The sequence below is a fragment of the Gastrolobium bilobum genome, unplaced genomic scaffold (assembly GCF_033153095.1).
Source record: "Gastrolobium bilobum isolate Gb01-03AN ecotype WA unplaced genomic scaffold, APGP_CSIRO_Gbil_v1 utg500, whole genome shotgun sequence".
Taxonomy (NCBI): Eukaryota; Viridiplantae; Streptophyta; class Magnoliopsida; order Fabales; family Fabaceae; genus Gastrolobium; species Gastrolobium bilobum.
In genome coordinates this window covers 138983-151546 of record NW_026896335.1, presented here as the reverse complement: position 1 = coordinate 151546, position 12564 = coordinate 138983, and the positions used below count along the sequence as shown (strand labels likewise).

Here is a 12564-nt window from a genome sequence, read left to right as displayed (position 1 = left end):
CTTTATTAATAATTAATTACCAAATTGACCTTCATTGTAAACTATTTCAGAAATTTAACCTCCTACAAAAACATAACACCAATCTGTTCATGTTTGACCGTTGACCACCAAGCCTACCCGGGTACACCCTCCTTACTCGGGTATTTTTTGAAATTTTCTGCTTACCCGAGTAAGGAGGGGTATACCCGGATATATTTCTTGAGATCTGAAAAATACATTGAATTATTTACCCGGGTAAGGAGTGGTGTACCCGGGTAAATCTAAATCTCGACCAGAAATGATAGCAACTTTTAAATCCATGTGAACATTTATGTCTCAAAGGAGAACCCATTGTTGAAGTGGGAGATCTTGAGCGTGAGAATGAAAGGTTTCCTTGAACTTGATCTTTATCTCTGATGGAAAATGAGGGTGATGAATATGCTAATGACCATGAAGATGAAGATGATGAGAACGAAGAAGGTGACCAAGATGATGATGGTGACACATGAGCCTTATTCCTTGAGGAGCCTGCAAACCTTGGCAAAATGCTTGAAAAAAATATATTGGCTTTTGAATTTCTTCTCTTGACATTGGACTTGGAACTAGAATAATAGGAAGGTGGGGGTGTAAGAGGTGGCAGAGAGGTCTCTAACAAGGGGTGCTCAGGGGTTCCTGGTTGTGCCTCCCACATGAAAGGAACTGCCAGTGATGTTTTTCTCTAATAGAAGACCCTCCTTGAAGAAGAGTTAGCCTTGGAAGTTTCCTTGGCCATTAGCTTGGAGAAAAATCTATCATCCCGTGTTATTCTGAAGGACATTTCAGCTGAGTGATAATTGGCACTATCACTGAAGGAGATTTACCCGGGTACATCCCTCTCTATCCGGGTAAACAATTCAAGCAATTTCTCATATCTCAAGAAATATATTCGGGTACACACCTCTTTATAAGCATAAAATTTTAAAAAATACCCGGGTAGGAAGGGGTGTACCCGGGTAGGTTTGGTGATCAACGGTCAAACATGGGCAGATTGGTGTTATGTTTTTTTGGGAGGTTAAATTTTTGAAATAGTTTACAATGAAGGTCAATTTAGTAATTAATTATTAATAAAAGGTTATAAGGGTCAAAAAAACTGAGAAAGATGATGGATATATATATAAAATATAAGAAAATAATATAAGTGACGTGTAAACAAAAAGAATAAAATGATAGTTGCTTGCCAAATCAGGAATAATAAAAGAAATATCCTTTGTTTAAAAGTGATTATATTTTTCGAATGTTAATCTTTTTGTGATTTTTTTTTTTTAATGTTTTGTCCATTCTGTGAAATATTTGAAAGGGACATGACACATTATTGTTTTTCGTATTTTTAGTTTAGCTTCATTTATTGTTGGTGGCCAAAATTTTTATATCAAATTAATTAACAAGTAAAATAGGGATAAAATAACCAAGTTAATTTAATTACTAACAGTGTTAAATGTGAATTTGGATGAAATAAAATTACAGGGGTTAATTGATAAAAAAAAATATTAAGGGTATAAATGATAAAGAGTAAACCACAAGAAGATTTATCAAATTTGTCCCTATTCTTTTATTAGATAGATAGATAGATGTGTACAACAATTATTTTGAGTTAATAATACACACCACTAAAATAAAATGACATTCATATTTCAAGCATAACAAATATTTAGGGATTGGTTCGTTTAACCATCATTAATTCTCTATGCATTTTCTATTTTTTTTTTGTCATCCAAGTTCATTTTTAATGTAACTAAACGTTTGGTTAGTCTCTTTATTTTGCCCTATCAACAGGTAAAAAAAATACAATGGAGATAAATGATAAATGTTTAAAAAAGCATAGATATAAATGATACATGAGGATTTTTAAAAAATAAATAAATAAATTCTCTCCAACCATAATTAAACTAATGAAAAGACGTAACTATGAGAAATGATGTATAATTATCAAGTTAGTGGGGAATGGGGATATGACTGTTATAAATAGAAGGGTTTTGTTGAACACTTGAAAGAATTTGTTGTTAAAGAAAAAAAAATATTGTGAAAAAATAAAAATTGGGATGAACGTCGTTGTATTATATTTTTTGATGCTCTTATGATATATTTAAATTGGAATTTGACGATGTATAGTGTTTAAATCAGGAAGTTTACTTGACAAGCATCTTGCTGCGGTATCATGTTCAATAGTCACATACGACCACAATCTCTTAAAATGGATTTAATATGACCTCAAACTTTAAAATCTTCACAAATAAACCTCATGCAATGCTTGCCTTAAACTTGGAAGCTCTCCTTATTTGTCTTCAATAAATATCTAAATTTGAGTACAATCTCATTAACATTTATTTCAAATTGGTTGAGGTTGACGGCCCATGAATCCAAAAAACAAGAAAAGATTGAGAGAGAAAAAAAATACAAATAAAAAATGGGTTCACTTTTTCTTTTTTTGGAAATATTACATCGGTTCATCGCTTCGCGATTAGTCCGATTCGGGGCGGGTTCAGGATTAAGGCTTTAAACCCCTCCCAAAGGTGGTACTGAGGAGGTTCGAACACATGCCCTCACCCCCACCTGCTCAGCTCCCAAGGGTTCACTTTTTCTGCAGTTACTGCATATAAGTTATTTGCAGTAAGTCTAATACGATGTTGTTTTGGGACGAAAATCATGGTATTTTTATAATTTTAATTTATTTCTGGGTTATTATAGTCTTTATAATTATAATTTTTTATCTTTCAATCCCAAAGCGACGTCAATTTGGAAATAAATGCAGATAACTTATCTGCAGTAACTGCAGAAATATTTTTCAGATAAAAAATAACACTCGAAATGAAAAATAAAAAAGTGAAAATAAAGACAAATAAGAGAAAGAAAAAAATTAAAAAGATATAGAGGTAAAGGAAAAAAAATAAAGGGAGAAATATGTTAAAATGACTAAAAAGAATTTTCTAGAACATAGGAAAAAAAGCAGATCTAACCCACCTCAATGCTAATATTTTTCCTTCAATCTGTTCTAAAACACATCGTCTCCAAATCTATATCTCACTCTGTCATGTTTTACTATTTTTGTCTAAGTAAGTTTTGGTCAACTTACTCTTGGTAACAAACTTTTGTTTTAATGAGAGTATCTAGGGATCTTTACGTTACGTACCCAAACAACCTTAATCTATGTTATCTCATCTTTTCAACCACCGGTATCACTCTTACCTTTCGTTGAATATCTTTATTTCTTTATCTTATCGTTATATGATCACACACCCATCTTAACATTCTTATTTCTGCAACTCCCCATTTTATGCTCATGTTGCTTGTATATGGGTCAATATTCATCTCCATATAACATTCCAAGTCTTACTGCTATTCTATAGAACTTTTCTTTTAGCCAAAGAAGAATCTTACGATCGTAGAAAAGCCCTAATGCACTACCCCATTTCATCCACCTTGTTATGATTCTATTGTTTACATCATCATCAATCTCTCAACCCTTTTACAAAATTAATCCCCGATATCTGAAAGTAATTTTCTTGAGTACCTCTTTTCCAAATCAAGTACATGAAATCTTGATCTCTATCTCTTGTTGAATCAAACTCACACTTCATATAGCTAGTCTTATTCCGACTTAGCGTATATCATTCATAGTCCAATGTGCTTGTACACGATTCTAGTTTTCTTTTAACACTCATCTTAGTCACAACAATAAGTATAAAATCATCTGCAAATAGCATACACAATGGCATTTCATATTGGATATCTTTTGTTAGTTCATCATAACTAGAGCAAAATGATAAGGATTCAAAGCAGAGTCTTATTGTACACAATCGTGATAAAAAAATAACTTGACGTTCCATCACAAGTCTTCACACATGTAGTAGCACTATCATACATATCATCAATTACCTTTATATACTTTGATGGTGCTTTTATCTTCTCAACCACGGATTCTTTATTAAAACTCTATCATGTCTTCTCGAGTCTATATACATTCTATGTAAGTCATTCTTCTTTTCTCGATATCTTTCAATCAATTGTCATATCAAGAAAATAGTTCCCATGGTATATCTTCCTATATAAATCTGAATTGATTTACCGAGTCTTTAGTTTTTCCTCTCAATCAATGTTCAATAACTCTCTCCCATAATTTCATAGTATGACTTATAAGCCTAATGCCTCTACAATTAGAACAATTATGGATATATCTTTTGTTTTTCTAAATAGACACAACCATATTTTTCCTCCATACACCGAACATCTTATAAGTTTGGAAAATCTTATTCAAAAGATTTTTCAACTAACTTATTACTACATCCCCCTAGGTGTCTCTACACTTCAATAGGGACATTATCATGTCGCAAAGCTTTATTAGTCTTCATCTTCTTTAATATCTTGTTAACTTCATGAGCTTTGATTCTACACACAAACCTTATATTCAAATCATCATAAGTATTGTCCAAAATCCCCTCCATTTTATTGTTATCCCTGTTAAAAAAATCTTAAGGTGGTGTTTGGTTGAGAGCTTTTCAGCGGATATCTATGTTTCTCAAGTATAGCTTTTAGAAACACCATGTTTGTTTCAACGTATTTTCACCAAAAACCCATCTATCCAATTTATATGGATTTATGAGAAACATAGATATCCGCACTGTTTAGAAACCCAATTTGAAGGTGGGATTTTTCGAAAAACCGGTTATCTGGCTTTTAATGCACTGTTGATTTCATAAAGTTACTTAATTTTCCCAGTAAAGTTTTTCTCCACCAAACAACTTTTTTTTACATTTTTCTACCTATCTCACTTTATCTATCTTTCCAATCATTTCTCTATCTATTACATTTTCCTACTATTCCAAAAAAAATTCGTCAACCAAACGCCCCCTAAGTAATTGTTTTTTTTCTTTTCAAAAAGACCATTATGTCCTCCCTTTACTTTTTACGGTGTGTTTCAAATTTTTTTTGTCAACTTCATTTTATAATATTTTTAATCATATGTAAGATTTTAAATACATTTTTTATTTAATAATTTCTTACTTTTTTTTATCGATACTTGTTAACAAATTTCTATTTACAATTTTACATCTTGACAAACTTGCTTGGTATTAACATCCACATCCAGACTACCTCCTTCTTTCCAAAAAAAGAAAAAAAAGTTAACAAAGGTCCTTAAAATATTAATTAAGTATTAAAATCAAAAAAAATTAAATGAAAAATAAACATTTAATATATTAAGAGTTATAAAACATTTCACACTAGCAATTAAAAGTATTTAATAGAAAGTATTACATGCTCTTTTTTTTGTATAAGTCAGGATATCTTCCATAAAATTAATTCTCTCAAAGCGTAAAAATCACCAAAGTGAATATTACATGCTCCTTAACTAGTGTTTTTAGAACACACTAAAATCGTTTCTTTTTGTACTAAAAATAAAAAAAATCGTTTCTTTTCAATCGTTTCTTTTCAATGCCCAGTAATCAATCAATTTACTTAAAAGCATGGATTTACTTATCATTATTCTTTCTTAGACACTAAATTAAGTTTTGATGTATGAAACTGTTTACACTTGACTCCTGCTTTGATATACTATGTTGCATTGATATTGATATAAGATACGATACGATACTCCAACACATCAACTCTAAAAAATATTAAATTTCGACATATTAGAACACATTTTGATATTAAATAATATTTTTAATTTATATAATGTATATTATATTTAATATTCAACAATTTAACAAAAAATAAAACTAAACTTATAATACTCATCAATTTTGAAAAGAAACATAAGATGTAAATATTTTCTATTATATTTTCAAATTAAAAATCTCTTATACACTTCAATATGATTTATTTGGTATCCAATTTTAATTTTTATTATATCAGTTTGGTAAAGTATCAATTAATTTTTTTTATGATATGTAATGAAATTTCAAATATTATAGATGTCGAAGCGTGTCAGATATGACACTTTATATTTTTTAAAATGTGGTGCAATCATAGTTGGTATATATGAAAAACCAGTATTCCACATGTTCACTTACAATTTTATTTATTTGAAAAAACGGCTTGTTTAGCTATTTCCATCCCAAATAGACTATAGAAGTAATAGTTAGACATAACAAGTTCCTTCACTTTTAATTTAAGACTCTTCCATTAGCTTCTGTAAAACCCTCCAATATCGCATGCAAGAAGGGTTCATGTGAATTGCCCGAATAACCCATTTCCGAGGACTCTCAGAGGATTCCATGCCAGATGTCGGGTTGGGCCCAACTTTCAACTGTCTTGCAAGCAAATGCATTTGAAAGAAGAGCTCTGCAGGCCTCATTTCTGAAAAAAAAAATAGCAGACATTAGAAAGTTCGTCCACAAAAAGTTTAGCAATTAATATATACAAAAACACCAATATCAAATATTGCACGAGATTCTATTAATCGGATGCGAGTCAACTGATAAATCACAAAGCATTTCAACTCAACCTTGCAATAGCAGATAACAGTTTGAATAATTTGAACACGTTGAGACTAATAATCCTGCAAAATTTGCTCAAACAACTACCAAATTGCAAAGATAATGCCAATCTTTTATAAGAAATACAGCAACAGAAACTGAAAAACATTTAGTTCTCCAGTAATTCGTTCCTCACAACTATAAAAACATACTTCCACTTTCAGACAGAGCATAGAAATCAAACCTGACGGCCAATTATACCATTCAAGGCCAAGGTTTCTGTTCCACTTCTCCTTAAAACCGAGGCTTCCTTCTGCTTGAGCCACCAATAGTGAGGCAAAAGGTAAGGGAATCAGTGAAAGCTCATGAGCTTTGGTAAGACTCTTAACAGCCCGTGATAGGAACTGACTCAACTGAGAACCATCGCACTGCTTGACAAGCTCCATACAGATGGCACCTACATAAAAACAATATGATCAGGTGGATATAAATCTAAAAAACCATCTTGATGCATTGGGGGAAGAGAAGATGGGAAAAGGAATCCAGAGACAGAACTAACTGCCAATCGAAAGTATCAAGGGCAACGGGCAAACTCTAGTACACAAAATCTTCCCAATTTTGTGAGAATAGGGGTGATGGTCAATTATACACAGCCTCTTCCCTGCATTTTTGCAAAAAAGATTGTTTTCTAGACTGTAAGCCATGACCCTTCTGCCTTCTAGCGGTAAAGGAGCAACCTTACCATTACTTCAAGGCTCACCCTCTGATTGAAAGTATCAATTCATGGCATAAAAAAGGAAGAAAAAAGAAAGGGAGACATAATGTGTTTTACTCGAATGAAAGGATAGAATAAGGCAATCAATTTAATCCCAAAGCTTAAACTGCTAGATAAAGGCACATTAATAATATTTAATCATTTATTAATAGAATAGAGAGCGATGAAGATCGCACTCGTAATCACTTGATCGCAGAGGCTTTGATATCATTTAAAGCACCATTTTAACCAAAAAAACTTAAGTTATTAGGTGAAGGCCATACAAATAGTTTTATATTTTTCTAACAAATAGAAACTTTTTTTGGTAAGAAGAGGGGGGAATAAATTACCCAATACAAAATGAACTTAGAATGCAATATTTACAAATCAAGAGTTTATAAAATTATCATACTAACTGATCAGTAACTACCAGAGAAATTCTTCCAAAGTATACCCTTAACATCTTTTCTTTACCATCTAAAACACCCTTGTTGCATGTACAAAAAAAAAAAGAAAAAAGAAAAAAAACCCTTGTTGCCACTTGGTTGCAACGGGTCCAATATTCAAATTCAAGTAATTGCCTAAAGTATTTCAAGTGATAACGTGATACTAAGTATAAATCATGTAAAAAAGAGTTAAATGAAGCTCTCGATCAATCAAATAACAAATACATACCATGACATAGAAAGAGGCAACTCTCAAAACCTGCCAATGAACAAGCCTGTGCCATGAAATCTTCCGCTGACACTAAATCCCTCTTCTGCAAGGAAATCATACCCCTTACCAGATTATATACAGCCATCCACGTATTCCATGAGTTTCCACCCCTTTTAACACATTCTTCAAAGTTCAAGTCTATGACATTAGAATTGATTGGCAGTTCATATCGACATTCCATAAGTTTGAGACAGATCCAACCAATATGATAATCAGTCCTGAGCTCCGAGCACCTAATATATTCTTTCTGAAAATTTAGATGATCACCTTTCATGGCATACACACGGCACAATAGTAGATGTGCAAAAAATAAATAATCATCAGGAAGCACAAGCTCAGAAGCCTTTTTGGCATGGGTGATACAGGTCATGTGACTCCCACATTGTAAACTGATCTCAGAAGCACAAAGCAGAAGTTGAAAGTGTCTATATAGACACAACGTTTCTGTTTTGCTATGCAATTCATTTGAAAGAGCAACATAAGTTAGACGATTTATTACAACACAAAGATGATGAGGAAATCTCTGTTCACGTGCCCTCTGAAGATAGTTAAGAACAAGCAAGTAGCGTGCATCATGATTCCATGGTTTCTGATGAAAGCATCTGCAATTTTGAGGGGGAACATATATGATTATTCTTGACCTAGAAATAATGATACTTAGATATCTTAAAATAGAGCCACCAGAATGGTGAGGAATTCTCTCAGATTTATTCCCAAGAATATAAAACTCTACAATTTTTGTACTCCAATTTGACCCAAGGAATATTTTTTCCCCAATATAACAAGAAACGATTTGATCTGGCAGTAATATATGCATAGCCTAGCTTGGAAGAATTTTAAACAACACCACAATAGGATCAAATTTCTGGGGCAATTACACGGCATAAAGGAAAATAAAAGTAGTACTTCTGCAAGTATCTGATAGCTCCAGGATGACTAGAACACTGCTTTGTACAGGTTGGAAAAATAAACTTTGAACTGCTGTTGCCAGTGGCATAGCAAGCAACTGCTCCAGCACCATGAATATCAGAAGCTGATTTTAAACCTTCTTGATCAGAAAGATCAAGATGGTCCAGCTTACAACACCTTGTTGCCACATGACAATTGTTTAACTCTTTACTTGATAGCAAGAGATAGCCAAGAAGGTTCCTGTTCCCAAAGAAATGTGCAACAGAAAAGATGTTAGCAGACCTCACAGAAGCTAGCAAGATCAAATAAGCATGATTAAAATACCAGGTACAAAATGGCCGCCAACAAGACTTATTTCCAAACCCTTGGGAGGTAGTGTATGTTTACTAGAATTTAGAAGCATGGAAGTGTCATTTGTTATATTTCCTTCTGTTGCCAAGTTGAAAGTTGTAAGTGGGGGGAGGAGAGGAAGTGAGGAACTAGGGTAAAAGGGATACTGTTGAGATATATAAAATCATTAAAAAGCTTTCACCCACCAGCTTAAGCTTTTGGGTTCAATTGGTTCTTTACATGGTATCAGAGCCTCGGTGTATCGGGTTCGATCCTCATCGCCCCCCACTTTCTTTCTTAGCACAGGTAGGTGCGCCTACGCATTGTCCACCCTTCAAGCCCAGTGGGCTCTCGTGTGAGGGGGCGTGTTGAGATATATAAAACCATTAATATACCCTCACCGATAAGCTTAAACTTTTGGGTTGAATTGGTTCTTTACATGGTATCAGAGCCTCGGTGTACCGGGTTCGATCCTCTGTAGAATATTCTAGATTGTGATTTATCATTTATTAGTGTCTCTTTGTATTGTACATAAGTCAAAGTTTTCTGCTTGCTATTTATTTATGTAGGTTCAGCTATTTATTGAGGTAGTTGAGGTAGAAGTAGTTGAGGTAGCTTATTTATTGAGGTAGCCCATTGTACTCAATATAAAAGGACCCATTGGGTCTCTCAATGAATTAAGAAAGTGTTATTCGGACAAAACACTTCCTTTTTTTTTTCATGGTATCAAGAGCTGGTTATATTCCAGTCTCTTCCCCGTTCTGATTTATTTTTAAGTCATTTTCCTATTCCTTTTTTTCGTTTTAGCCACTGCCCAAGCCAGAATCCTTACCTAGACACCTCCAACCACGAAACCAAGGCCACCATTAGGTTCAGAACAAAATTTTGAGCCAGCCCACAGAAGACCCGTAGCAGTACTGTTCATCACTGTAGCAGTACTGTTCATTACTGTAGTAATTACTGTTTCACTGTGGCCAACCCTCTTCCTGTTTTGAAGAAATTGATGTCTCAACCTGCTGAGGCAACTAGTCATGCTGCTCAAAGAGGTATGGCATTCCATGTTGAACGTAGTAATCGTTGGATCCTTGATTCAGGGGCCTCTGATAACATGACAGGTAATGCAACCTTGTTTTTCTCCTATACCCCTTACTATCACCTGTCACGAATAAGAACAGCTGATGGGAATTTCTCCACTATTGCGGGAAAGGGATCCATTAAACTTTCTGAGCATATTATTTTGAACTCAGTACTTCATGTTCCCTCTCTTACTTGTAGTCTCATCTCTATTAGCAAACTTACTGCTAAGTTGCATTGTGTTGCTTAGTTCTTTGCAAATGCTTGTATCTTTGATGATTGGCAGTGCTAGAGAGGAAGAAGGGCTCTACTATTTTACAGAGGTTCATTGTGAAAAGAGGATTTTTTCGAACCACTCTCTATGTTTATCAGATGACTGTAATGATGTTTTCTTATGGCATCGCAGGTTGGGACACCCAAATTTTGTTTACCTCCAGAAGTTATTCCCGAACTTATTTATCAATAAAAAGCCAAGTTCCCTTCTTTGTGATATTTGTCGGCTTGCAAAGCACTCTCGTGTCACTTATTCTCCTAAGAAATATCATGAATCTTCTCCCTTTACATTGATTCATAGTGATATTTGGGGACCTGCTCGTGAAAAAAATGTCTCGGGTGCTCGTTGGTTTATTACTTTTATTGATGATCATTCTAGGGTATGTTGGGTATATCTCTTAAAAGATAAGTCTGAGGCAGCATCCACTTTTAAAAACTTTCATGCTATGATTCAAACTCAATTTCAGACCTCTATCAAAATTCTACGAACTGACAATGATACTGAATATTTTAATTCAGTTCTTGGAGATTACCTAAACCAGAATGGAATTATTCATCAAAGTTCTTATCCTAACACCCCTCAACAAAATGGGGTGGCTGAAAGGAAAAATAGACATCTAATTGAAGTTGCTCGAGCTCTTTTATTCGCGATGCATGTCCCTAAATATCTGAGGGGGAAACCGTCTTGACAGCCTGTTATCTCATTAATCGGATGCCTTCTCGGGTACTAAATTTTCATTCTCCTTTGTCCTGTCTTACTAAATCTTTTCCCTCTTTCAGTGCTCTTTCTTCTCTTCCTCCCAAAATATTTGGCTATGTGGCTTTTGTGCATATTCCTCCACATCACAGATCCAAACTTGACCCTAAATCTATTCGATGTGTCTTCATAGGATATTCCCCAAATCAAAAAGGTTATAAGTGTTACTCACCTTCTCTCCGTAAGGTTTTTGTTTCCATGGATGTTACCTTTTATGAAACACAATCCTTTTTTTCCCCGACTTCTCTTCAGGGGGAGTCTATTGGTCTTGGTATAGATGAAGATAAGCCTGGAAAACCACATGATGCTGCTGTCTTACCTTGGCCTTTGGAAACAGGGGGAGTTATTGGGAAGGAAACAGGGGGAGCAACTATACCTGAGTCTAATGATCCTCCTTCTAATCAAGCAACTATACCTGAGTCTAATGATCCTCCTTGTGATCCTCTTGGAAAATGGGGAAAATTTTACAGCAGGCGCAAAACACATCAAGATGCTCTAGACTGCTAGGATCCTGACTCGAGTCCTTGTTCCAGCAACCCACTTGAATGCACTAGTACAACCAACATTGATATGCCTATTGCTCTTCGGAAAGGTACTAGATCTTGCACTGCTCATCCTATTTCCCATTATATCTCATATGAGAAGTTGTCTCCAGGTTTTCGTGCTTTCAACACTATGTTAGATAGTACCAGGATACCCAAAAATATTCAAGAAGCACTTGATGACCCAAAATGGAGGAATGTTGTATTAGAAGAAATGGATGCACTTATAAAAAATGGAACATGGGAGTTTGTGACATTACATAAAGGAAAGAAAATTGTTGGCTGCAAATGGGTATTCACAATGAAATTTAATGCAGACAATAGCATCAATAGGTATAAGGTCAGATTAGTTGCTAAGGGGTTTACTCAGAGTCATGGGATAGATTATCAGGAGACATTTGCTCCTGTTGCCAAACTTAACACTATCTGCGTTCTGCTATCTCTTGCCGCCAACCTTGATTGGCCATTGCAACAGCTAGATGTGAAGAATGCCTTCTTGAATGGTGATCTACATGAGGAAGTTTACATGGATCCACCTCCTGGTTTTGAAAAAGGGGATGGTTCTGTGTGCAAGTTGCAGAAGTCTCTCTATGAACTTAAACAATCTCCCAGAGAATGGTTTGGAAAATTTACTCAAGCTGTTAAGGGACGAAGGTTCACCCAAGCTCAGACTGATCACACTTTATTTTTTAAACACTCCGACAAAGGAAGAATTGCTATTCTGATTGTTTATGTTGATGACATAATTGCCACTGGTAATGATAGCGAGGAGATAAC

General features: G+C 34.4%; 1 protein-coding gene and 1 pseudogene across 4 annotated transcripts in view; both read right to left on the bottom strand.

Moving 5' to 3' along the window:
* Positions 1-226: 226 nt before the first annotated feature.
* On the bottom strand, positions 227-4457 carry LOC133299156 (uncharacterized; annotated as a pseudogene).
* Positions 4458-5979: 1522 nt separating this feature from the next.
* The window catches only part of LOC133299068 (tetratricopeptide repeat protein SKI3), a 36491-nt gene continuing 29906 nt past the window's right edge, over positions 5980-12564 (bottom strand). For 3 of the 4 annotated variants that reach the window (XM_061498478.1, XM_061498479.1, XM_061498481.1), the window contains 4 exons: positions 8809-9051; positions 7861-8504; positions 6676-6888; positions 5980-6312 (listed from right to left, as the gene is read on the bottom strand). In XM_061498478.1, the coding sequence (XP_061354462.1) occupies positions 6125-6312; positions 6676-6888; positions 7861-8504; positions 8809-9051 (1288 nt within the window). In that variant the 3' untranslated portion in view covers positions 5980-6124. The remainder of the gene's footprint in view (positions 6313-6675; positions 6889-7860; positions 8505-8808; positions 9052-12564) is intronic. The other variant, XM_061498480.1, reaches the window with a different exon arrangement.